At 41.7% G+C, this 26,381-nt stretch overlaps 1 protein-coding gene across 8 annotated transcripts in view; it reads right to left on the bottom strand.

Annotated features, from left to right (window-relative positions):
- Window positions 1–22,268, bottom strand: part of MLLT10 (MLLT10 histone lysine methyltransferase DOT1L cofactor) — a 222,898-nt gene extending 200,630 nt beyond the window's left edge. For 3 of the 8 annotated variants that reach the window (XM_073334203.1, XM_073334205.1, XM_073334208.1), the window contains exons 1-3: window positions 22,073–22,268; window positions 21,703–21,871; window positions 17,251–17,330 (exon numbers count right to left, since the gene is read on the bottom strand). In XM_073334203.1, the coding sequence (XP_073190304.1) occupies window positions 17,251–17,330; window positions 21,703–21,871; window positions 22,073–22,195 (372 nt within the window). In that variant the 5' untranslated portion in view covers window positions 22,196–22,268. Of the gene's footprint in view, window positions 1–17,250; window positions 17,331–21,702; window positions 21,872–22,072 lie in introns of those variants that run through there. The other 5 variants (XM_073334206.1, XM_073334213.1, XM_073334207.1 and 2 more) reach the window with 5 other exon arrangements.
- Between the last annotated feature and the right edge of the window lie 4,113 nt (window positions 22,269–26,381).

The following is a 26,381-nucleotide window of genomic DNA, read 5'->3' as shown; positions in this document are numbered from 1 at the left end:
TAGCCAAAGACTCTTTAGTGCAAAGTACTATAATGTAATTGTGGAAAATGCACTATGGCTCGCAACTGCTCAGGACTACACTTGAGCTCCTTCTTACCTATATGATAGCTACTAAAAACATGCCTTGATAGATAATGGGTAGAATGATATGGAACCCATCAATGTAAACAGATGAGATGCTAGAGCTTGCAACATTAACCGAAACTGCCATGAAAGCCACAACAGTTCCATTACCAGTTTTCAATTATAAGCTGCTCTAAAAAAATCTGGACACAAGCAGAGGGTCCACTAAGTACTGAGACAAACCTGCACTAATTACACTATTCAGGACGAAGATGTGCAGAGAGACAGTGCAGGGCTACCCTGAAGAGAGTCCAATAGTTTGGAGATGCAGAGATCCCCACCCCCATCAACCACAAAACAACATCACTTGTTCCTCACAGAGAAGGAGAACCTTTTTCCACTATCCCAGTTTACATGAGGTAATAGAAAACCTGTGAGAGCCATAAGCAGTGCCTTATGTATTCCACAATTCCAGAGCTGTGAAATTTACCCTTTTGCTGCTCAATTGTGCTCCAGAATTTGTTTGCATTTGTTTTTTGAAATGTTGCTTGCTAGCCTGCACGGCTGCAAAAATACATCTTTAAAATTTGAACTGATACAGTGACACCTCACTGAATCTGCAGAGAGCCTAAAATGATAGTCCTGAAGTGTAACCTAACCCATTCATCCCAATAAGGATGGCAGGATTTTCACAACTGGAGAATCTGGCATCCCTTCCCTCCCCTAAGATGCCAATGAATTTTTTTCACCTGCAGAATGTGTCATTTTGTAGGGACAGGTGCTAAAGGTTTTGTTTTCCATCTCCTTGGCCTACCAAAACCTGCCTCCAACTGCCCCTTGCTCTCCAACTTTCCTCACAAGAAGGAGTTAATTAGATTCTAGTGTGCAGAGCCAGAGTTGAAGTCAAGCTTGCAGTCAGGAAGCTGGAGAACCAAAAGTATAGGCTAGTGAGCTGAACAGCCTGGAAAATACCACATCAGCTGAGGCCTAGAAAATGAGCTTCTAAAACCAGCTACAATTTTCCCCTGTCCCTTGTGTTCATGTTCAGTAGAACCTCAGAGTTACAAAACCAGATTTACCAATTGACTGGTCAGCCACACTCATTTGGAACCGGAAGTACGCAATCAGGCGATAGCAGCAGAGACAAAAATAAATAAATACGGAAATACAGTACAGTACTATGTTAAACTACTAAAAACAAAGTTTAAAAAAGATTTCACAAGTAAGGAAACTGTTTCTGTGCTTGTTTCATTCAAATTAAGATGGTTAAAAGCAGCATTTTTCTTCTGCATAGTAAAGTTTCAAAGCTGCATTACGTCAAGGTTCAATTGTAAACTTCTGAAAGAACCATAACTTTTTGTTGAGTTACGAACATTTCAGAATTACGAACAACCTCCATTCCCGAGGTGTTCGTAACACTGGGTTTCTATTATATGTGGTTCTGAGCCAGGACACCTAGAAAACATGTTGAAAATACCCATCCTCTGATAGAATCTACTGAAATAAATTGACGAATTATGAATCAGTATTTTTCAACAAGTCATAGTTGTGCATGTCTGTATGCAAATTGGGAAATAAAAAGTATTTCATAGTGGTAGAATAAATTAGTGTCATTGCAGAACAGGGCCCCATAATTTATGAGGCCCTATCCATAATGAGCATCCCACTCAAAGAGGATTATTCATCTTAATTTAGGGTCTGTCTACACCACAGCAGAACAGTTACAGCGCTGCAACTGTGCCACTGTAGTGCAGATGCTTCCTTCATTGATGGAAGGGGTTTTTCCCATCAATAGAGTTAATCCACCTCTCAGAGAGGCAGAAGATACGATAACAGAAGAATTCTTCCAAAGACCTAGCCACATCTACGCTGGTGGTTAGGTCAACCTAGCTATAGCGTTCAGGGTGTGAAATTTTGTACTGCTCTGAACCACACAGTTAAGTTGATCTAATTTTTAAGTGTAGACCAGACCTTAGATTGTCATGTTCAATAGCCATGTTGCTAAACACAGATGAGCTAAGCTGCGTGAAGTAAATGGCCCTGGTGAAGATGGTAAGGTCTGTTAGGGATAATTAGTGGAGCACTCAAGCTTCTACCAGGTCTGATTACCAGAGTGTTTTTAGTTAGTTTGGAGTTAGTGAAGCGATTATTAGATTTCTGACTTTCATAGTCAGTCTTCCAAGCAGCAGAAAGGGAGGAAAATGCATACAGAAATTGATTTGGTCAGAGATAAGCTAGGGTATCCATTCCAAGGTGTCTTGGGTCAACTTCCCTTTTAGTAGAGTCATTGGCTCATTCCTGGTGAATACAAATAGATCAATATGACGGTGATGGAGGGAAAAATATATGCATCAGAGGGCTTTCTTGCTTAGTGACCATTCTAAGAGGTTTACCAATTCTCAGCTTGTCTGCGTGATTTACTCATTATGAAGTGGCAAAGTGAGGGCAGAGGTCAAGACCCAGGAAAGGACAATTTATTTCTGGAAATCAGAGTACCATTATAGTAAATATTTTAGTAAGTTTCATTAAATACACCACTAGCACATGGAAAAGTCAAACCTGAACAGCACTCCTAAGAAGAGATCTCACTCAACCAAGATGAAAAGGAAAAGCCCATGCTGTACAGAGGGAGAGATCTGTGTAGATGGGTGGTGAAAGAGAAGAAAGAACAAGACAACATGAGCGGAAGGAAAAATATAAACAGTAGCAAAACAGGTCAGATCTTTATTAACGAACAGCATGTTGCCCCTTCAGTGCCCTGTGAATGTAGAATGCATTTGATAAAACTCCACTTGTTCTGACCCTCTGGGCATACATTACATATCATACCTTACTATCAAAGGCACAGATCTACAAATCTTTACTTGTATAACTAGTCAATCACATGACCAGCCAATGGAACTACTCACCTGAATAAGGAGTTTCATGAAAGTAAGGGTTTGCAGGACTCAGGCTGAAGTTTCCCATAAAGCAGTAAACAATGTGATTGTATGTGAAGGATTAACTTGCAAGGTTTCCACAGGAAACACTTTACTTATTTCTTTTTTAAATGGAAACACCTGAATTGGTTTCCCTAGTGGAAATGGACTAACTTTGAGAGATGATTAAAATAAAGAAAAAAGGTTTCAAAACAAATGTTAAAGTCGTTTCTGTTTTGCAGGGTTAAAGCTGACCTCCTCCACTCCTTTTTTCCCCAAAGTTTTTGTTGTTGTTGCTTTTAGTAAAATCATTTAAATTATTTGTGAAATCATCATTGAAATTTCTCATTTACGGAAACCCAGGTTTTTAAGCAAAGAAGCAGCTTCCATGGAGTTTCTGCAATTTTGAGGTCCACTTTTTGCTAAAAGTTTCATTTGTGAAAAGCCTTTTTCCAGGAAAAACTTTAAAACACTTTATCCAGCACCACTGGTTTCACATGATTGCTATCAACTCTTACCAAAAAGAGATTATGTAAATGAAAATGGTAGATGATTTATGGAAGGTAAGTAATTAAGGAAATATTGTAATGCAGTATTTTGTTACATAGGTACAATATGATAGAAGATGGATTTTAGTCAGTAACGCCACTAATCCAAAAACCTATGCAAAAGTTTCCATTAACATGAGTTGGGGACATGGGTGGGGAGAAGGGACATATGACATGCTGCACTTCTAAGGAGATTCTCTCTCAACACCTTTACTGAGGCTTTGTCTACGCTGGCAAGTTTCTGCACAGCAATGCAGGTTTCTGCATTTTAACTCCCAAGGTGTACACACTGCCAAGCCATTTAGTGTGCAGAAACTGCACAGTCGCAGCGCTGTAAAAAACACCCTGATGAGAGGCATACAACTTTCTGAGCCGGGGCTACACCCTTGTCGATTATAGCACTGCAACTGGCCTCTGGGAGGTGTCCCACAATGCCTGTTCTCACCTGTCTGGTCATCAGTTTGAACTCTACTGCCCTGCCCTCAGGTGACCAACCGGGAGCCCCACCCTTTAAATTCCTTGGGAATTTTTAAAGTCCCCTTTCTGTTTTCTTGGTGACGCATGCAGTGGTGTCAGCGCATCTTTCCAGGTGACCATGCCTGCTCCACGCACCAGAAGATCACCTGCTTGGAGCAATGCCAAGCTGCTGGACCTCATCAGCATTTGGGGAAAGGAGGCTGTCCAGTCCCAGCTGTGCTCCCGCCATAGGAATTATGATACCTTTGGACAGATTTCACGATGTATGATAGAAAGGGTCCATGACCGGGACACATTGCAGCGTAGGGCAAAAGTGAAGGAGCTGTGGAACGCCTACCACAAGGCACGAGAGGCAAAACGCTGCTTCACTGCTACGCCCAAGAACTGCCAGTTCTACAAAGAGCTGGACGCGATAGTCCGTGGCGACCCCACTTCCACTGCGAAGGCCCCTGTAGATACTTCATTGGCTCAAGTGCCAGTCAATAGTGGACCGAGCCAGGAGGAGGAAATTTTGGACCAAGAGTGGGATGGGGACCCAGAGGCAGAGGATGACTCGGAGGCCAGAGATGCATGCAGCCAGGAGCTCTTCTCTACCCTGGAGGAGGCTAGCCAGTCATAAGAAGATAAGAATGGCCATACTGGGTCAGACCAACAGACCATCCAGTCCAGTATCCTGTCTACTGACAGTGGCCAGTGCCAGGTGCCCCCGAGGGAGTGAACTTAACAAGTAATGATCCAGCAATCTATCTCCTGCCATCCATCTCCACCCTGACAAACAGAGGCTAGGAACACCATTCCTTACCCATCCTGGCTAATAGCCATTAATAGACTTAACCTCCATGAATTTATCCAGTTCTCTTTTAAACCCTGTTATAGTCCTCGCCTTCACAACCTCCTCAGGCAAGGAGTTCCACAGGTTGACTGTGCGCTGTGCGAAGAACCTCCTTTTATTTGTTTTAAACCTGCTACCCATTAATTTCATTTGGTGGCCCCTAGTTCTTATACTATAGGAACAAGTAAATAACTTTTCCTTATTCACTTTCTCCATACAACTCATGATTTTATATACCTCTATCATATCCCCCCTTAGTCTCCTCTTTTCCAAGATGAAAAGTCCTAGCTTCTTTAATTTCTCCTCATATGGGACCCGTTCCAAACCCCTAATCACTTCAATTGCCCTTTTCTGAACCTTTTCTAATGCCAGTATATCTTTTTTGAGATGAGGAGACCACATCTGTACGCAGTATTCAAGATGTGGGCGTACCATTGATTTATATAAGGGCAGTAAGATATTCTCCATCTTATTCTCTATCCCCTTTTTAATGATTCCTAACATCCCATTTGCTTTTTTGACTGCCGCTGCACACTGCATCAACTTCTTCAGAGAACTATCCACAATAACTCCAAGGGGGGGAGGGATAGCTCAGTGGTTTGAGCATTGGCCTGCTAAACCCAGGGTTGCGAGTTCAAACCTTGAGGGGGCCATTTAGGGATCTGGGCCAAAAATTGGGGATTCGCCCTGCTTTGAGCAGGGGGTTGGACTAGATGACCTTATGAGGTCCCTTCCAACTCTGATATTCTATGATTCGAAGATCTTTCTCCTGATTAGTTGTAGCTAAATTAGCCCCCCATCATATTGCATGTATAGTTGGGGTTATTTTTTCCAATGTGCATTACCCTACATTTATCCACATTAAATTTCATTTGCCATTTTGTTGCCCAGTCACTTAGTTTTGAGAGATCTTTTTGAAGTTCTTCATAGTCTGTTTTGGTCTTGACTATCTTGAGCAGTTTAGTATCATCTGCAAACTTTGCCACCTCACTGTTTACCCCTTTCTCCAGATCATTTATGAATAGGCTGGGTCCTAGGACTGACCCTTGGAGAACACCACTAGTTACCCCGCTCCATTCTGAAAATTTACCATTTATTCCTACCCTTTGTTCCCCGTCTTTTAACCAATTCTTAATCCATGAAAGGATCTTCCCTCTTATCCCATGACAACTTAATTTACGTAAGAGCCTTTGGTGAGGGACCTTGTCAAAGGCTTTCTGGAAATCTAAGTACACTATGTCCACTGGATCCCCCTTGTCCACATGTTTGTTGACCCCTTCAGAGGACTCTAATGGATTAGTAAGACATGATTTCCCTTTACAGAAACCATGTTGACTTTTCCCTAACAATTTACGTTCTTCTATGTGTCTGACAATTTTATTCTTTACTATTGTTTCCACTAATTTGCCCGGTACTGACGTTAGACTTAGCGGTCTGTAATTGCCGGGATCACCTCTAGAGCCCTTTTTAAATATTGGCATTACATTAGTCACAGCTGTCAGAGCTTGGCAAAGCGTGAAGAGGAGAGGAGGCTCCTGTAAGTGGTTTTGATTTTGGGAATCACTGAAGTGAGTTGTTGCATGCAGGAGGGTTGCAGAAAGCAGACTTGTGTCTGTATGATGCGTGTACCACCACATGCCTAGTCTGAGCAGCAGAACAGGGTGTTGACTGACTCCCTCACTTCAAGGGAATCACCCTCAGAGACCTCCAGGAAACACTCATGGGATACTAGGCAACCGCTGCTGCAGGTTCTTTGGCAGAGTTGCTTTGTTACTTGCACCATTAAGTGTAACTTTCCCATGCCACTCTGCCATCACAAGGGGGGAAGAGGAGGGAAAGGCGACTATTGCTGCACAGAGGCAAGCCACATAAGGGCCAGGGCAGAAGCTGCAGTCTTGGAGAAGACCCTCCCTCTGCTCACGCTCCTCACAGCCTGTGGAAAATGTGGGGACAGTAATGATTATAAGGCCCCCTCTACAGTGCTGACTCTCCCCAAGAGCCACGTGCCCATTGTACAGTACAGTCCTGGAACGCTAATTTTCCCTGTTGTTACTCACCATTTTGGGGGCCTTATGGCTCATGTGTGCTTGCCTGGGGTCAGCCAGTCAGTGATCGGTATGTGAATAGTGGCTGTATTTTAAATCACTGAATCAGTGGTTTGTGTGTTGCAAACAATACTGCTTCAGTAAAATGTTGCATTTTGGCTTCACAGATATGACCTTGGGAGCCCAGCCTCCCCCTTTGTTATTGCCGGCTGAATGGCTAAGCAGAATTAAAAAGCGGCCACAAAGAACTAAAGAGGTCTTTCTTTGTGATGTCATGATGCACTCTGCAGCGAAAAAACAAGAATTGAAGGAGTGGCGGGACAGTGAGAAGAGGGACCGAAAGGAGAACAAAGCGCGCCAGAATGAAGCCATGGAGCGTCTCAAACATTATGCAGCGCCAAGTGGTCATGCTCCAGGTGCTACTAGCACTGTAAACCGAGCAGCTCCGTACCTACCCTCCCCTGCAGCTACTGTCGAAAACTTTCCCATTCGCCCCCCAAACACTGCCAACACTCTTATCAACCTCCTAGCTCCAGTCTGTACCCGCTGTATTCCATTCCTCCCCCGTCACAGTCCAGCACTGCGGACTCCCAGTACCCACTGCACTCAACACCTATCCCTGTGCAGTTTAGCCCTGCTGAAGTACAGTACCTGCTACACTGTGCTTCAAAGGAGACAGTTGGATACAATACCTGGACATACACAAATCTTTAACGTCCCGGGACCCCACCTCCTCCTGGGACCCTCCATTCCCCCTTCCCCAATCCCCCTCAGCGTTGATATGTTTTTTTTTATTGTCTCTCCTTCAGTTGTTGTTTTTTAAAAAAAAGAATTGTTTTGGTTTGAAAGCCATCTTTATTCCATTAATTGAAAGCAAAAAGAGCCCTGCAAAGCAACAGGCTATTTTCTTAAACCTTCAATGTTCATTGTCTGCACCAATCACAATCACCTCCTAGCATTACAAGCACTGCGCTCCCGAGCATAGCAACAAATATTAATGGCTTTCAGCTTCAAATTGCTGCCATAAGGCATCCCTGAGCCTTATGGCCCCGAACTGAGCCCCTCTAATAGCCCTGGTCTCTGGCTGTTCAAATTCAGCCTCCATCTGTGGATGCCTCAGTGGTCCAGCCCTGAATGAAGCTTTCACCCTTCCCCTCACAAATATTATGAGAGTATGGCATGCGGCTATACGCATAGGAATACTGTAATCTGATAGGTCCAACCTCCCATATAGGCAGCACCAGCGGGCTTTTAAATGGCCAAAAGCACACTCAACAGTCATTCTGCACTTGCTCAGCCTGTTGTTGAACCACTCCTTGCTGCTGTCAAGTTGCCCCATGTATGGCTTCATAAGCCACGGCATTAAGGGGTAGGCAGGGTCTCCCAGGATCACAATAGGCATTTCGACTTCCCCTACAGTGATCTTCTAGTCTGGGAAGAAAGTCCCTGCTTGCAGCTTCTTGAACAGACCAGTGTTCCGAAAGATGTGTGCGTCATGCACCTTTCCGGACCAGCCTCAGTTAATGTCTGTGAAACGTCCACAGTGATCTACAAGCACCTGGAGAACCATTTTAGAAATACCCCTTACGAATAATGTACTCAGTGGCTAGGTGGTCTAGTGCCAAAATTGGAATGTGCGTGCCATCTATCGCCCCTCTGCAGGGAAGCCCATTTGTGCAACGCCATCTACATTGTCACGCACATTGCTCAGAGTCACGGGCTTTCGGAGCAGGATGTGATTAATGGCCCTGCACACTTCCGTTAACATGAGTCCAATGGTCAACCTTCCCACTCCGGTTAGCGACCGATCGGTAGCAATCTGGAGTAGCCAGCTTCCACAATTCAATCACCACGCGCTTCTCCAACAGCACGGCATCTCTCATTCTCATGTTCTTACACCGCAGGGCTGGGACGAGCTCATCACACAGTCCCATGAATGTGGCGCTCTCATCCAAAAGTTCTGCAGCCACTGTTTGTCACCCAAGACATGCATGACGATGTGATCCCACCACTCAGTGCTTGTTTCCCAAGCTCAAAAGCGGTGTTCCACTGTGGTCAGCACCTCTATGAATACCACAAGCAATCTCGTGTCGTAGCTACTATACATGGCGAGATCAATGTCAAACTGCTCTTGCCTTTGTATTTTAAGGAATAACTCTACCACCATTCGTGACACGTTAGTGACAGCAAGCAGCATTTTCGTCAACAGTGCAGGATCCATTCCTGCAGACCGAAGAGGCAGAGCAGAGCGCGCAGTACACAAGCCATTGAAAGTTGGGGACAAATGCGTACGGAAGCACATGAATTGCTAGGTTATGAAGCAATGCATCACGGTGCATTGGGACAGGTCCGAGAATGCCCCGCGACCCCCTCCACCTTCCCACAACTCTTAGCAGCAGAAGAGGAAGAGCTGCTCTGTGGGTTAGGTGCACAGAGTTCACCGCTCTAAAGTGCCACATTGCGCAGGCAGCTGACAGTGTGAACACACAACAGCGGTTTCCCTACAGCACTGTCTGAGCGGTGCTGTAACTGCCAGCACTGTAACTACGTCAGTGTAGACATACCCTGAGATTAGAGATGTGATCTCCCTCCCTTTACTTCCCCCCCGCAAAAAATCATAAGTATAATTTAGTTTTACATTTCTCTCTCTTTAAAGTCTTTTTAGTAGACATAAACAGTATATGCAAATTACTTAGCTTATATGTATACTTTCCATCCCAAATTGTATTTTTCCCAGCAAAACACATTTATACATTCCAGAAACCATTCCTACATTCTATGCACTTTTTTCATGAAGGACAACTGATTCATATTGTCAAACAGTGGCAAACAAAGTAAGATCATTTAAAAAGATATTTGCTTTTAGTTAAAAAAGATTTTAAAATAATCACACTACTTAAGATAAGTAAAGTATTTAATAAGCACAATCATAAACATGTTATGTTAGAACATTATGATTCTGAAAAAATGGACATTCGACATCATTCTAGCCTGTCCTCACCGTGCACTGGAGAGGAACTGCAACATAATACACAGAACATACTCTTCTGTAATTCCTAATATTTAGGCATAAATACTCATGTTGGTTTTAAAAAACATGAAAAGGCACTATTTTTTTAAACTTAACATAAACCAGGAAAGATAGCAGAAATTATGCTTTCACAGGGTCAATTACTTCATTGCTTTACTTCTCAGTTTGCTTCCAAACATCTGTGATCTAATGCACACTATGGAACTTCAAGGGCATTTCCAGATGTGTTGGAATGCTAACTCAACATTCTCAAAGCACTCTGGCTGGATTACAGAAAAAAAACAAAAGCATCTGATCAAGAAGATCATGAAGTTAGTATCACTCTAATCTTTTGAGGAACTCCAAAAATCACACTAACATATTGGGTTGGGAGGATTACTTACATTTAGAGGGGTAGGTTTTGTTTCTGAATTACTCAGATACTATCTAATTAATTATAGCATTTATTTTTTGCTCTCTCCCCAACCTCTTATCTCCAACCTTACATTTTCCTTCCCATCTTCCTTGAATTTTGTAAATTTCTATCCTAGCTTCATCCCTAGTACAGCCCATCATGCATCATACTACTCCAGACAGATTGTAATCCCAATTTAGCAAATCTTTAATAAAAATGAACAAAAGATTAACAGTATGGTCCCATCTACACGAATACCCTTTTGCACAGCCAAATAGATAGAGAAATGCTTTTTTGCAAATGCAAAGCAACATGAAAATACCACAATTAAAAGGACAAAACTGAAAACTCACACAGCAGTGACGGCTCCTGCCTGTTGGGGCTGGGCCTGGCTCCCCAAACCAGGATTTGCAACCTGGTGCATGGTGCCACAGCCATTCAGATATGGCCCAGCTGGCCCTCTCTCATGGTGCAGGGGAAGGAGAGGAACAAGGGAGAGCAGTGGTGTCCAAATTTGAATAAGTATTGTTGCAACCTGCTGGGAAAGATAACTCACACAAATTTGGCCCAGCCATCCCCCGCAACATGACAGAGGGTTGGTTGAGCCAAACTTGAGCAGTGCTGCAATCCCAAGTGGCAGGTTGCAACACCCAGGGCAGGGCACAATCCCCCTGTCCCTTGGGGACAGAACCCAATCTCCAGAGGGACTGATATGGATAAAAAAACCAAAAGGGTATAAAAAGAATTTCAGGAACCAGGGTAAACTTAAACCACAACATTCTACCCCATAAGCCTCACCTACCACTTCTCAGGCTTGCTAGCAGGAAACAACACATAAAATGATCTTTGATATTTACAAACCAATGTAAAATTCGTGCCTGGTATGTAACCACCCCCTGGAACAGCTACAGCAATGGTTCCCAAATTGTGGGCCGCGGCCCCAAAGGTAAGCCACGATAGTCCCAGGTGGTACATTGGAGTTGGGGCTGGCATGGGGGGGCCCTGCCCCCCAAACTGTGTACGTTGGCGGAGTGGTGACCGGCAATGTCCCTGCCCAGGGCCAGAGAAGCCCAGCACCCCAGTGGGCATCAGAGGGCAAAGCAGAGCCACTGGGCGGCAGGAAAGGAAGAGGGGCTGGACCCAAGATGCAGCAGCTCCCAGGGCAGCTGGAGGAGGCTGGAGGGTTTACGGTTGTTCCCACTCCGAGCTGCGGCACCCAGTGATCCATGGCTCCGGGGTCTCCTGGAGTGCTGGCCCCGCTGCTACCCCCAGGGATTGGGACTCATGGTGGGTGACTGGGATCATCAAGGTAGCAGCTGGGCCCATCCTGAGCCTCTGCATGGCACTGGTAGTCCCCGAGCCCTTTCCTTGTTCCTGGGCAGGAGGTGCCTGTGAGGCACGCCAGGGTGCTGGGTAGGTGACTGGGGCATGGCTGCCAGGTGACCAACTCACCTGGCGGGCAGTGATCGATCCAGCGGGGATCAATTTATCGCATCTAGTCTAGATGCGATAAATCAATCCCCGAGCACTCTCCCATCAACTCCTGTACTCCAGCGCCGCAAGAGGCACAGGCAGAGTCGACAGGGGTGCGGCAGCAGTCAACTCACGGCGGTGAAGACACCATGGTAAGTCGATCTAAGTACGTCAACTTCAGCTACATTATTCACGTAGCTGAAGTTACGTAACTTAGATCAATCCCCCACCCCTAGTGTAGACCAGGGCTAAGAAGCAGCCACACAGGAATTGTTTCTGGGGATGTCACTACTACAAGGGACTCTCAGTTGTCAAGGGGATTACTACAGAAGATTGTTGGTGTCTTTTCCCCCAGAGAGAAGAATTTAAAACTTAAAGAATCTATTGTCAGCTCTGTGCTCAAATAATCATCTCTTGATACTAACAAACTTGCTAATCACCACACATTTTCTACTGGGGAAAAGATAATTGAAAAGGCTGTAGCAAGTAACTCATGAGAACGTAAGAATGGCCATACTGGGTCAGACCAACGTCCATCAAGCTCAGCATCCTGTCCTCTGACTGGGGCACCTGCCATTGGCCACTAAGGGAATGAACAGACAGGTTATCATAAAGTAATCCATGCCCTGTCACCCAATCCCAGCTTCTGGCAAACAGGAGTAGAAAGGAAAACCTGAATACTCCACATATAAAACAGCTTGGCATGTTATGGAGACTGCACCTGGTCTCCATTGTCAAAGATGTCCTCCTGGAAGTGGACAAAGATCAAATACATGCAGATTCTATTAAATCCATAAAATACATTTGATCTCATTGACATATCTGCAGACCCTGGCAGGAACAGACTTACTGTATTTGCACTGAAGTGAATATTTTTCCCCCCACGACGGTCCAAATGCCAGTGTTGACAATGTGTCATCATCCCAACAGCTTCCTCACACAGGCTGTTACTTTGTCAGCCCTCTTATTTGGTGTGTGGATAGAAGGTCATTAGAGAAGGGACACTTTGGGATGCAGTTCAACAGTATGCCGATGATACTCAGTACTGCATTTCTTTCCAGACAGTGCAGTAGCAAGTTCACAAGACCCAGACTATCAATTTCCCAATATTTAGTTAAGACTGAAGTTTGAAAGTCCTGCTGGATGTAGGAGGAATATTTCCTTATTTAAATTTGAGTGAAAGGTTGGATGAGACCTACCCTCCATAATTAATGTTAAAAGGCTAAGGGAAGCAACCACAGAAGATTGCAGAAATTCATCAACTACTTAGAGAGCTTCTTCGCTTTTTGTTACACAATTTCTCTGCTTAGAGGTTCTGTTGCATTCCTCAGTTACATCTAGATATTCAGATAGCAAGCAGATAAAGCACTCTTAATCCTCTAGGCCCTTTCTTCCCCAAGACCCATCTTCCTTCAAGTTTCACTGGATCTCTCACCAGTTATCCAAGCCTCTACTATCTCCAGAATGGATTACTTTCAATCTGGGACTACACTTCAAGCCTAGCTGAACACTTTATCTGCTTAAAGGTACTTCTCTCAGGCAACATACTGCACTTGTGCTTCAGAGTTAAACTATTTTCTAAATAGTTTCCAGGTGCCACTCAAGATGTTGGTTTATATTTATAAAAGCCCCTTGAGGTTTGAATCCTGTGCATTTTATAGACTACCTCTCTCTCCTTGTGTGGTAGCCATTTAACATTTGCTATTAGCTAGAATACTGAAGTCAACAATCCCTAGCCATTTTGTTCAAGGGCTGGGCAGTTTTCATAGTGGGAAAACAATTCACAATATAATTTATTCCCTGTTTTGGTCAACAGTCAGAAAGCCTGCTGACCATTAGAGCACAAAGTAAGGCCGACCTATTAACTCAGTTTTTCTGAGAAGAGAGAGATGAGTGGGGAAGTCTCAGTTGTTGTTTATTAGGTAGAATATTAATGATGACACTACATCAATCTGAATTTTTTATTCGATATTTTAAAGACCGAACAGTTCATGTGCCCAGGTTTTAGCACAGATGCATTATTTAGAAGTCTAGATAAATACTTATATTTACACTGAGATGAACAGATGGGAAAACTCTAGGTTCACAAAAAGTAGCTAAAGCATTAGTAGCTCTTTTTTAGATGTGATAAATAAGGCATATACAAGTTTAAAGATTCTGTTGTGGCTTTAAGAACCAGAGTCTCACTTTGAGGCACTGACCAGTGGAGAACCAAGCATTAAAAAAATGCACCCAGAGGGAGAAGTGGCACCTACACTTCATTTTGACATGCATCAGATTCAATTCACCAGTCACGGCAGAACTGGGATAGTGCCATTTTCACACCATTTTTGAAATATCTTTCATCACTGGTAGTACACACACTGCACTGGTCCTTGAGCACAAGGGCTGAATTTATGCCTTTCAAGGCCAGCCATTACCTGACCTTATGTGATCTGCCCTGGAGCTAGTTTCTATCCTTTTCAGCCCAAGGATAAAATGTTTTTAAAAGGTTAAGGGTCCACAGTCAGTGGAGCCTTCTCTGCCCTATTTCACTTCCTTTCCACCACTCAGGTGACGCAAAGGAAGCAGAAGTCATTCATGTCAACAGCAGGGATTTTCCAGGGATGAGGCACATGTCTAGGTGGCAGGAAATACACCACTGGTCAACACCACAGGGCCTTAGAGTAGGAGAAGCAGTAATTTCACACACAAAGCTATATATGCAAAAACACGGCATTGCTCTATAGCTACACAGTTTACAAGGAACACCATCAACTTGAGATATAATCCATTTTAAAAATAGTTTGAGGTAGCTTCAGATATTATAATCAATGAGACAATTTAAAAATGTATGATTTTACAGTTACATTTTCCTTCTCTTTTGTTTAAGAAGTTATAGAATCATAGAAGATTGAGGTTGGAAGAGACCTTAGGAGTGTGAAAGGCTCGGGTTTTCTATTATCTGTACAAAGCAAACTGAAAAAAGAAAAAGTGACTTCTCTATTTGTTACAGTAGCCTTAGGTATTACTTGGAATAACAAAGAAGGTAAAAATGTAGATAAAAGTGTGATGTAATTTGGTGTCCTTTTGAATACTGAAGGAATTTGCTACTACACAGGTACAATCTTGCACTCTAAAATATTTGTAACTTTATTATATCTAATTCAATTTTCTTCCCCATCCCCCCAATTTAGCAAAGCATGTGCTGCTCGTTATTTACATGCCAAATTTCATTTTTCATAATTTGTATTATACTTCACTTTTTCTTTAAAAAAAAGAAAAAAAAAGGTGTTAATTCTCAAAGACAGGAAGTATGTTTGCACACATTCTCTCTCATCCCTATGCCCCCCAAAGAGAAAACAAGTAAAGTTTCAGCCTAAAAGTGAATGGTTTGGAAACTATAAGATTAAGAAAAAAAGAAAGGAGACAGAAGAGACAATAATGGAAATTGTTTTTGCAATTTTAACTATATCTGCAACCACTACAATACTGAAGATTACATTCATATGATCACAACACTAAAACTTGATCCTGATCAATAGGCATAAAAGCCGCATTCCATCAATTTAAAACATGCAGGTAGACTACTCAGCCTGCACACGGATGTCTGCACTGGAGCTGGAAGCAAATCTACAAGCCCAGGTAGACAGACTAGCATTAGCATGCAAAAAACAACTTTGTGGACATTGCGGCACTAATGAAGGCTCAGGCTAGTCAACCAAGCTTCAGCCTCCCTACCCCAACTCCAAGCTCAGGTGGTTAGTGCAAGCCTTCACCAGTGCCACAACATAGATGCAACTATTGTAGAGTGCTAGTGTGAGCCCCACAAACACGTTTGTCTTTCCAGGCTGGAAGACTAACTCCCAGCTGCAGTGTAGACATATGCCACGGAGCCCACTGAAGTCAACAAGGCTCTGTGTGGTTCCAGCCAGCCATTCAATGTTGTAAATTGCATGATCTGCACCGGAGTCTTTAGTATTATTTCCCATTACACCCACAATAGTGTGCAGGTGTTTTCTTTTGGGTTTGTTTTTCTTTTATTATAAAGGATTTCGTGTTGCTGTTTTTCTTTTGCTACCTAAGGAAACATACACACTACCCAGCTTATATACAGTTCTGAAACAAACATTTGTGGCACATATAATGGGAGCTTGGCACTCATGTTTTTCCTTACTGAAGTTATTCCCTCCGAAGTTTTACTATGAATAAGGGCTAGAGCCCTGGCCATGTTATGGAAGCATTTCAAATAAGGAAACTAATACTATGGTGTTCCTTTAATTCTTACCAAATATTAGGAAGACTACATAATCATTCTGGAATTGGATCCATCCAATAAAACATTTGGCTTTAAATACAATAATGGGAGAACAGACTCTTCCAGAACTAACAAAACGGTAGTACAGACAGTTGAAATCCTTAAGTCACTAAGGCAGATAAGACAATTTTCACCTGCTTTCTTTGTTTAACTTTGTTATTCTCCAACATCTGAGAAGTCTCAATGAATTACATAAAACATGGATAACTTAGTTAAAACTCTGAATGCTTTTTAACACTGTACTGATCAATGTTTTTGAACTTTTCATATCAGGGCTCAAATGCCCCAATCAGGACTGGGGGCTCATTCTGCTTGACATCATACAAAGCACAAAGATATGGCCCCTGCTTCAAAAAGCTTACAATCTAATATTTTAAGTGACAGACAAGGAGAGGAAGAAAAACTGTATTTGCTTGTCGTATAAAAATGTGCAATTTTAAAATTATTAGTAGACAAAATAAGTGCCAGCTACCTTCATCTGCCCATCAACTAAGCAATTAGATGATTTCTTAAAAGCATTATGGCAGAAAGAAAAACTTTAGTGCACAGAAACAATGAAACCTAGCCTCCCACCAAATCAGATTTACTTGCCTTATTAGTATTAATGACAATTAACCATGTAAAGCAACTGTGCCTCAGTGGGAGAACATATACCTAAATTTTAATGCTCTTAAATTCTAGTCTATTATTTTAAAGTAAAGAGGTAGCAGGACACAAATAATTGGCCTGTTCAATGTAATACAGCCAGTTTAATTCTGATTTTTTTTTCTAGACAGCTATGCAAGCAGAGGAACGACATTTGACCATCACACTTGCAGATTTAAGGGTTTGCTTTCATAACACACTTCTTATTGTTTACTTTTTGAACTTCGCAAGATTTTTAGTATACAGTTAATCAGTTTCCCCTACTTATCTGGGTCTTTTACACAATACAAGCAGGGACGAGGAAGAGACCACTTTGGAAAGTGTGATTGTAAAACCACAAAAATGGCCAGGAATACTCAGGTGCAGATGTAATACCTGAAGCTAGTTTAACTTTTTTAAAAAAAACTGTATTTCAAACTGATGGTGTCCAATTAACATGGAATTATAATAGAAAGTTCAACAAATAATGCTCAATAACATTACTACTAAGCAATTTTGTAGTATTATTTAATAAACAAAGCACCTACCACTCTGGCTGCTCTTTCCTGAGATTCACACTTCCTGCAAAACCAAGGTCCGGTAGGTACTTGAACAATTCCATAGCAAGCTGTTTCAGACAAGATAAAATATTTTAGCAATCATAATACAGTACTACAATACAGTAATACTTTGCTCAATTATAAACTCTTTTCATTAGCAGAGCTTGAAGCACTTTACAGATAGGGTAAGTCTACTTCTATGTGTAAAACATGTTATGCCTAACACACTGTCAAAACTACCTCTCAAGCCAGTGGTCAAGTACAAGCTAATTAACCTTTAAGTTTATGCAAAATACTTGTTCTGATTAAGTAAAACGAACTACAGTTTACCGTACATTGTGGGGAAAAAAACAAAAATTGTTCAAATATAATAGATGTTTTACATGCAATATGTTTTTCTATTTAATTTAGGATAAAAAGTTAACTTTACAATAACAAAAATCTGTCATTTGTAGTAAGTTATATTTTTGAGAGAAAAGGTAATCATGCTAAAATAGAATATAGTTGGGAAAAAACTGTCACAAAAACCCAACATTTTAATTTCAATAAGATGACTTTTCCTGCACTTGAGTATTGCAGAAAGTATAAGGTATTCTGAAGACTAAATGAAGAAATAATATTTTGTCTGAAGAGGCAAGAGGACCTACAAATATGACAAATCTGAACTGAAGAATATCAAAACTGGATTTAAAGCAACAATACGTTCTAAGGCCCCAATCCCTGAAACATTATACTTATAAATTACTTGCATACATAAGTAGTCCAATCAAGTTCAAAGTAAACTCTTGGGGGAAAGACCATTATAGTCCTGATTCTGAAAGCAGAACTGCAAATGTGAATCCCTATTCCCATATGCAGGGTTTACTAACTACAGAAGGGCTCCATGTAGCTATACACGTCTGCCTGTCCAGATCACCATGCAGAATTGGGGTCTGTATTTGTATGGTGTATAACAAAAGAGGGTCCTAATAGGACCTGTTTATAGTTCAGATTTTAAATATGCAGAACAGGAAACTCAAATTAACAGTTCTCATAGCACCACGAACTGTGTCCTCTTGGAACCTCAAGTACGGGGTAGGAGGGGTGTGGGTGTGTATTTTGTATGCCTTCATACATACAACAAAGTCAAATTATGTTTTCCACAGGAGCAATAATTTTGCATTTGACTTTCTACACTTAAGATCCCCAATGCTGTATGAACCCAGTGGTTTTGCATTTTGCTTAAAGTGTCAGATTTTTTCAAATTCTAAATACGCAGTGAAGTAAAAAGTAGTGATTAAAAAGACACCTGACAAGTTAACATCATTAACTGTAAACAAAGAGGAGGAGGAGTGAAGGGGGATTTCGAACTAGTAAAGTACTCTGAATGCCTTGAGCATTACATTTTAACTTAGAGGGAAAAAAATCAGTACATGCAATGTAAAACATAAACATTGTCTTCTGATATGCAAAACATGAAGTTTAAATCCCACAAAAAAAGTCCAACCACCTACTACATAAGTCTATTCATATTCAGGTAATAATGAATCAGTTATCAAATTGTCACCTGCACTATTCAAGTATTAAAAACTAAAACATATTGGACATCCCTTTTTTGATTAGTGTATGCTAAAGTTCTGTAATATAGCCACAATAAAGGGAAAACATTTTGCTTTACTGTCCTACCATTAACTAAAATTGGCAAAGACAAGCACAAAGAGAGATACTCCCCCAAATAAAGAAACTCAGCATTGTGACTTGTTTGCATAGTCAAACCAATATACACTACAATGTTTGAAGTTTCAAAATATCATCAGAAGCAGTACAGCAAATCTGACAATCTTCCTGTTGAAGCCCTGTCTCAGCACACACAATTGGAAACTGGCAATAGACAGTGCAGAGGCACATAGCATATGGTATAAAGAAGTGAATGATGGGGCAATTCACGGAGAGGGCTTGGCAAGGCAGGTCCAGATCCATCACAGTTAGGCAGCGTCTAAAGTGGCGTATCTTACATTTCAAATTAGCAAAGTTCCAGACATATTTGTATCTGTATCTTGAACATCACTTCTGTGCATTAACAAATTAAAAGTTTATTGCTCAATACATGACTTCCTTATGCTTACACCTTTTTTATTGCTAGACAAAGTTTCTTCAAAGTTGTTAGGAGCACTTATCTCCTTAGAGAATTAAATCACTGGCAAGTTTTAAAGAAGCTTGTTTTGAACTAGACAAGAGTGAAAACTAGGTATCTGAGAAGTTTGATAAGAAAAAATTATGCCTGGATTTCACAGATAGCCAAATAATTTTAACTCAAACTTCCCAAAAAAGGAAATGTTTAATTCTTAGACTAATAAGTAGTATGAAAATATTCAGCTGCAAAGAGTATTTGGACAGTTATAAAGTCTGTTATAACGGAAGTGCCTCTTCTACCAGTTCCACAATGTCAACTGTCAAGATGTGCACCATTTTTGTTAACATACACTCAAAATATATTACACCTGTAATACAGTAATTCTGCAACCACCACAATAGGATTTGACCTCAAAAACTTAAGAGTATCATCATCAGGTTATATTCCTGAAATTGCATCCTTCCTTCCATATTTGAACTTGAACAGACATGGCTGCAATACAGTTATATCCAACTTAAGAGTCTCTGTCTATATTAGGGGCATTTTCCAAAACTTTCCCCATATTGCTAACACTAGTTTAGCTCCAGTAGCAATAGAGATGTTGAGAATCAACACAGAAGGGCTGATACCACCTTTTTCAACACGATCATATGATCCCATCAGAGCACCATATTTAAGACCCTAGGATTCCCAAGGTTACCAACACTTATCAAGCTGAACTAGTGTTAGCAAAGGTAGGATACATATATTGTTTAAAATTTACTCAGTTTGGCATAAGTGACTGCCTTCTCCTTCTGAAAACAAATACTATCTATGTTCTGGTCATTCTTTTCGTATTCTAAACCACATCAAAACAAAAACCCAAAATCCTGATGTAAGCATGACTGTAGACAAACTGGGACACCTTTCAACGTCAACTCCACTCTGAAGATAAGGCAACCCTGAATCAAAAACAGACTCACTACACAAGCTACTCTTCAGCCTCCATTCACCTCATGACACCAAGTTCTTTACAAGGGACAATTTCATTCCTTTGCAGTTCTATCTGGATTGCCCCCGCTCTCATTTTATGAGCTGGGAGGTAAGTTTCACAAATACAAGGTATATCTAACCCAATGTAACAAACAATTTCAGGTATTCAGACTAATGATCTGGATATAAGACTTCAGCTTCTCCACTGTTCTAACTTGTTCAACATATTAAAAAAACATCAGAGGACACAGCGTTTATTTTAGATGCAGTCAGCTTGGTGTTGATGGAAAGAGAAACTACTAACCTCTATTACAGTTCCTTATTTCTGCTCTTCATTTAGAAGTTATGATAATTTTGTTCCTTTTCTAGTCAGGTGAAAATACTACAATCCAGTCTCTCCCCCTCCTCCCAAAGAAAAGGCAATGCAATGACAGCAGAAAATAATCACATGTATACACTGTGCACCACAGCCCCTGAGCTGGACACCAACCACTCTCTTTCTCCACTAATCCAACAAATCTAACTCCAGTAAGTAATACCAGTCCCTCCTGCTGCCAAAACCATCACAACAGGAAGTCTCCATATCTACCAGACACTATCAGCCAAATGACATTCAGGGAAGGAGTAAACAAGAGAGTGAGGTAATATATTTTATTGGACCAACTTCTGTTGGTAAGAGAGAAGCATCTGAGCTTACACAGAGCTCTTCTTCCAGAAAAAGAGCTCTGTGTAAGCTTGCGAGCTCGTCTCTTTCTCCAAGAGGTGGTGGTCCAGTAAAAGATATTACCTCACCCCCCTTATCTCTCTAATACGCTGCAACCAACAGAGCTATAACAACACTGCAAACTTTCAGGGAAAAGAGGCAAGCAGAGGAGGCGATCCTAACAGCCGAGTCTCCCTTTGCAGACTCCTCCCAGCCTCTCCGGTCCTGGCTTCCCTCAAACACGTGTCTAATTAAGGAAGAGGAAATGGGGGTGGTGTATGGGGGGGGGCACAGCAGCTGATATGGCAGGGGCAGGTATTCGGGGAACCGGAGTGCGGGAGGGAGCTGTTGTGGAAGGAAGAGGCACAAACTGTGTTGGGTGGGGATGGAGGTGTGGGTGTGCAGGTGGGGGAGGTGTGGGTGTGCAGGGCTGGTTTCAGGAAGAAACAGTAAAAGAAGCAGTGGGAAAGCGGGGTTGAGAGGAAGGCAGGCAGGAGGGAGGTTGTGGGGACAGAGGAACGGTGGGCAGGTCAGGAAGGGGTGCAGGGCACAGGTGTGCGGCAGGGGAGGGTAAGGGGAGGAGGGTCTCAGGTAGGAGAGAGGTGGCAGGAGAAAATCTACAGGCCGGGCCCGGGGGCGGGCACTCACTCACCTTGATGCACTGCGACACTGCAGCCGTGCCCGTCGCAGTATACCAGCGGGTTCTCGGCCCAGCCCCTCTCGTCGGAGCACACGCAGCAGCCGCCGATCATCTCCTTCATGCTATTGGAGAACTCGCCCTCCAGTGACACAGGCAGCAGCAGCGGCTCGCTGGAGACCATCTAAGGGTTAAAAACACCGTCAACACCGCACACAGCAGCGCCCCTGCCTCTCTCCCTCCCCCGGCCGGGGCTCCCCCTCAGGCACTCAGCCGCCGCCACCGCCGCCGCCGCCACAGCAGTGATTTAGGACCCATGTCCGCGGGCTGAGTCTCTCCTCGCCCCCACCCGGGCTGTATCAATCAGTCAGTCACGAACGCACACAGGGGCCGCACACTGAGGACAGCAGTCCACAGGCAGACAGGCAACCCAGCAAGGCCCGCGCGCAGGCGCGCTGTACCTCCCTGTGGAGAAGGCCTGGGTCCGGGCTACCTCGCGGTGCCTCATGGGCCGCCAGTGGAACGTGAGCAACGGCGGAGTTCTGACCCTCCAACGGTTCTAACCAATACCCAGACAGAGCGTGCGCGAGGCAGAGGCCGGCTCAGGGAGGGGAGGGCCGCCCCTCGCCAGCGCGTGCGGGAGAGGGAGGCAGGGAGCGAGCGAGCGAGCGAGAGCGCGCGCGCGAGCCGGAAGACTCCAGTGTCTCTGCCACCTGATGTGCGAGCTGCCCGGGCTGCGTGGCGGCGCTGCTCCAGCACACAGAGAGCGGCACCTCGGGCCTGCCAGCCTGCCTGGGCCCCTGAGGGACACCCTCCCCCCGCTCGGCCCGCCCCCCCACGCCTGACCATTGGAGCAAGGGCCCAACACACCACCGCCTGGCACGCCTAAGTCGGGTGTTATCCCTATTATCTGTGCAATCAGCTGTGTGTAGCCGCAGGCCAGCCACCTTGCAGGAATGTGGGGGGGGGGGGTTCAGACCTGCCTGTAAAATCTCACAGTGGTGGGGCTCTGGCTAACCGGAGCCGTTTTACACCCCCATCGCGGTGACTGCTGCACTAATATGTACATTCCTGCTCCACCGCCCAGACCCCCTCCAAAATCTTGTTCCTATCTCGTTACTGTCCTCCTAAGTATGACAGCAGGACTCATTCCCACTGCCACCCATCCCACCTCCATGCACGCACTCTGTGCTCTCTTGTTTCTTCCCCCCTCAGCGTGACTAATGAACTAATACATGATAATACAAATAATAAATTATCATTATTAATTCTGGTCGTTTGCCCCCAAAAAGACTTCTGTAATGTGGGTGCACTGCAGGTTGGCAGTTAGTGCCACATTGTGAAAGTGATGTTGAACAGAAGATACAATATGCCAGACACTACCGGCCCTACACAAAAACAGTTCTTGAGCACAACTGTTCTCTAAATTTACTTAAAGGTAGTTTATTCCTTCCCAGATTTGTTTTGTTTTTAATGTAAATTCATTTTCTGTCTCTTTCAAAAAGTGGAGAGAAACTGTGGGAAAGGGGTGGTTGAGGTGGTCAGCAGAGAGAAAAATCCCAGGCTTTTCAATTCTCCATTGTAAGCAGGTATGGCTGTAGCAGAAGAAACTAATTGTGGTGGTGGTTGGGAGTATAGAGAGATTAAACACAGCCCTGCAAAATTCTGTTCCCTCACTTGCCCTAGGGCCAGTAATAATTTTCTTTCTTTTTTTCCCAGTAAAATATCACTGATTTATTTTCATTATCATGCTAAAGGGCAGACAAGTGGAATTTGCACATTGGCCTGGTAAATTTTCATGATGATTTTGTAAGGCTGCCTTAGTAACATTTTGGCGTTTATTTAAACCAATGTTATTAAATTATATGTATTGTTCAAAGTGTTGTTACCTGTACCCAGAAATTGTGAGGTTGGATGTGTTTTATAAATTGATAAATAAATAATAAAACCTTTGCACATATGCATGGTTCGTGAAGAGCAGCTGTGTGGAAGGGGAGGAGGGATGTGCACAACTCTCTAGCCCCTTGGGATATCTGAGTATGCAATGCAGTTTGTGTGCAGGATATCTTAGGTCAGGCTCTTTCTCTCCTACAAAGTTTTAAATGAAATTATTTAGATAGAGGAGGAAGAACTGGGGGGAGGGGGAAAGAAGTGGTGAAGGTCATTTCCTACATAGATAGGCGCTAGCTAAACATTTTGATTAACATAACAGGCCTATTTAAATCTGTAATCTTCTGAAAATTCCTTCAAAAGCATATATAGTAATGTATAGAAATTAGAATTTTGTTCTTAAGAAGAAGCTGCCATAAAAGTTTGGGAATTTAATATAGTTCAGCTTGTGTAAAATCACCCAGTGTCTTCCCTTCAAAACAAAAGAACTATAACAGTTAGAATAAAAGTTAGAATGTAGAACTGTTTACATTACATGACATATTGACAAGACTATTTTGATTGCTTTTTGGGCTTGTAAAATAATCTGAAAATTGCAGGTGCACACCAACTATTTTGTTTGGGAATAAAGGAATTCATATCCTGAAGTTCTAAAAAGCCACAAATTATTTGATACAGTGTCCGAGATCACAGTGTCCGAGGCCTTCTTCATTCCTGTCAGGACAATGACATCTAATTTAAACAGCATCCCTAATTATTTTGTTAAACCTGACAACAATAAAATCATGGTATAAAAGCAAATTTTTCTTAATGTCCCTGATAGGTAATATTAGAAAATAAATATATATGTATTTTTATGATAATATAGTAAACATACTGTGGTTTTGTGAATTAACATATCCATGCTTGAAAAACTTATATTCCAACTAAAAATTAGAAACAATGTTCTCTCCTAGTTTGTTAGCAATTTGGAAGGTTTTCCTAAAAAGGTAACTGTATTTTAAGATACTAATTTTGTAATTTATTCATTTAAAAATAGGTGTTACAATTCATAGATCTTTCTCCACGTAATATTAGTTATCTTAAGATTTGGCCCTTCATAAAACTGAAAGCTGTCACAAAAGAAAATCATAATGCAACACCTGTCAAAGATTTCACGAAGAATATATTTTGTAAAAATTTCACACATTTCAAATAAAAGCATATTTTATATCTATCTATACAATACATTAACACAATGTAATACCACTTCACTATTGATCAATCTGAAACTTTCGTTCTGTAAAAATGCAGTCAAACTTTGATTCTCTAAATTATTTAATAAAAAAATTGCTTATTTTTAATTGATTGTAGTTTAGTTCCTTTGATGGAATGAACATTAGATAGGCTGAAAGAGATTCCATGATCACTACCTTGTGGCAGTGTGCAATATTTGATGGCAAAATTTAGATAACCTCTAGATAGTTCTGTAAAACAATCATTTGAAGGAGATCTTTGAAATGCAAAAGAGAAGAAATGCATAAAATAAGTACTACTTGCAGTACTGCAAGTAGTGTGCCTGTAACAAGCTATGGGATCAGAAAGTAAAATCTTGTCACATATTTTTATGGGTCTAGTGATTAATAAGCATTGACATGATACAGGGGGGTGATTTTCTTTTGGAAAAAGAAGTCAGTCCTTAAAGTGATTTATACACATATATGTGGGATTATAATAATTAAAAAGGAAAATAATTAAATGAATATGAATTAATCATTTACAATTTAGCTTGTGTACAAAGGGTAGATACAATTGTTTTACTAAGAGGTGTCTACAAAACATGAAATTTAACATAGTAAAATGATGAGGAAAAGGGTACAATGTAAGATGATACATTTTTCTCTATTATTTTTATATTTTAAATTTCTCAAATAATTTGTTTATTTTTATCCCCAGAGGTGAATGGGAATTGTACTTACAAACTGGCAATTTTTTTAAAAAAGGTTTAAGATATTATTCAAGAAAACGTTAAACAGTTTATTCAGTGATTAAATGTATTTTTGTGCAATACCCCAGACTCACTGACAAAAAAGAGAAAAGTACTTATATTTTTGATTACCGATTAGCAATTTCCTGTAACAGTTCTAAAATACCACTTTAGAACATTTTCTGTAAATCTTGCTAAACATTCTTAAGGTATACAAAAACACATCCTGTGCTTGCTCAGTGAAAGAAGGGCCTTTCTTCTTTAATCATTTAATTGACAGAAATACTGCATATTAAAAATTAAAGCAGGTGCAATATTCTGAAGATTCCTTAGATATAAAAAATTGAGGAATAGCACACAAAGCAAAGAAATGCCTTCATCCTATATGCTATTTTCAAAAACAAGAGATAAATTTAGGAGTTGTGTTTCTGGACTTCTGGGTAGGAGAATTGGCTTCTTTATAGAAAGTAAGTCTTTCCTAGAAATTTTAGACTGTATTTTTTAATTGAGCCTATATTCAAAGAGCTTTCATCTTTACCTGTGTGCAAAGGGATGTGATGTACAACAAAACACATGTAATTAAAAAGAAGAAGAATTACAATAACCTGACATTCAATAGATAGGTTACTATTGTTCATATTTTTCTATTTAAAATACATCAGGAGTTTTGTTCGCCTTCTGTTTATATGTGTTAACATCACAAATAGCCTTAATCAAAATAAATGTTAATCATGGCTATTTGCTTATTCCTAGGAAAGAAGCAGCAAAACGGTCACTCTACACATTGTAGAGAGTATGTGACTTGTGTTCTGACCTTTGCACATAGTGTGTTTTAAAT

This window comes from Lepidochelys kempii, chromosome 2 (genome assembly GCF_965140265.1).
Source record: "Lepidochelys kempii isolate rLepKem1 chromosome 2, rLepKem1.hap2, whole genome shotgun sequence".
In the NCBI taxonomy this organism is placed as follows: Eukaryota; Metazoa; Chordata; order Testudines; family Cheloniidae; genus Lepidochelys; species Lepidochelys kempii.
Note: the sequence above shows the minus strand (reverse complement) of the source record. Positions and strands in the feature narration are given on the sequence as shown.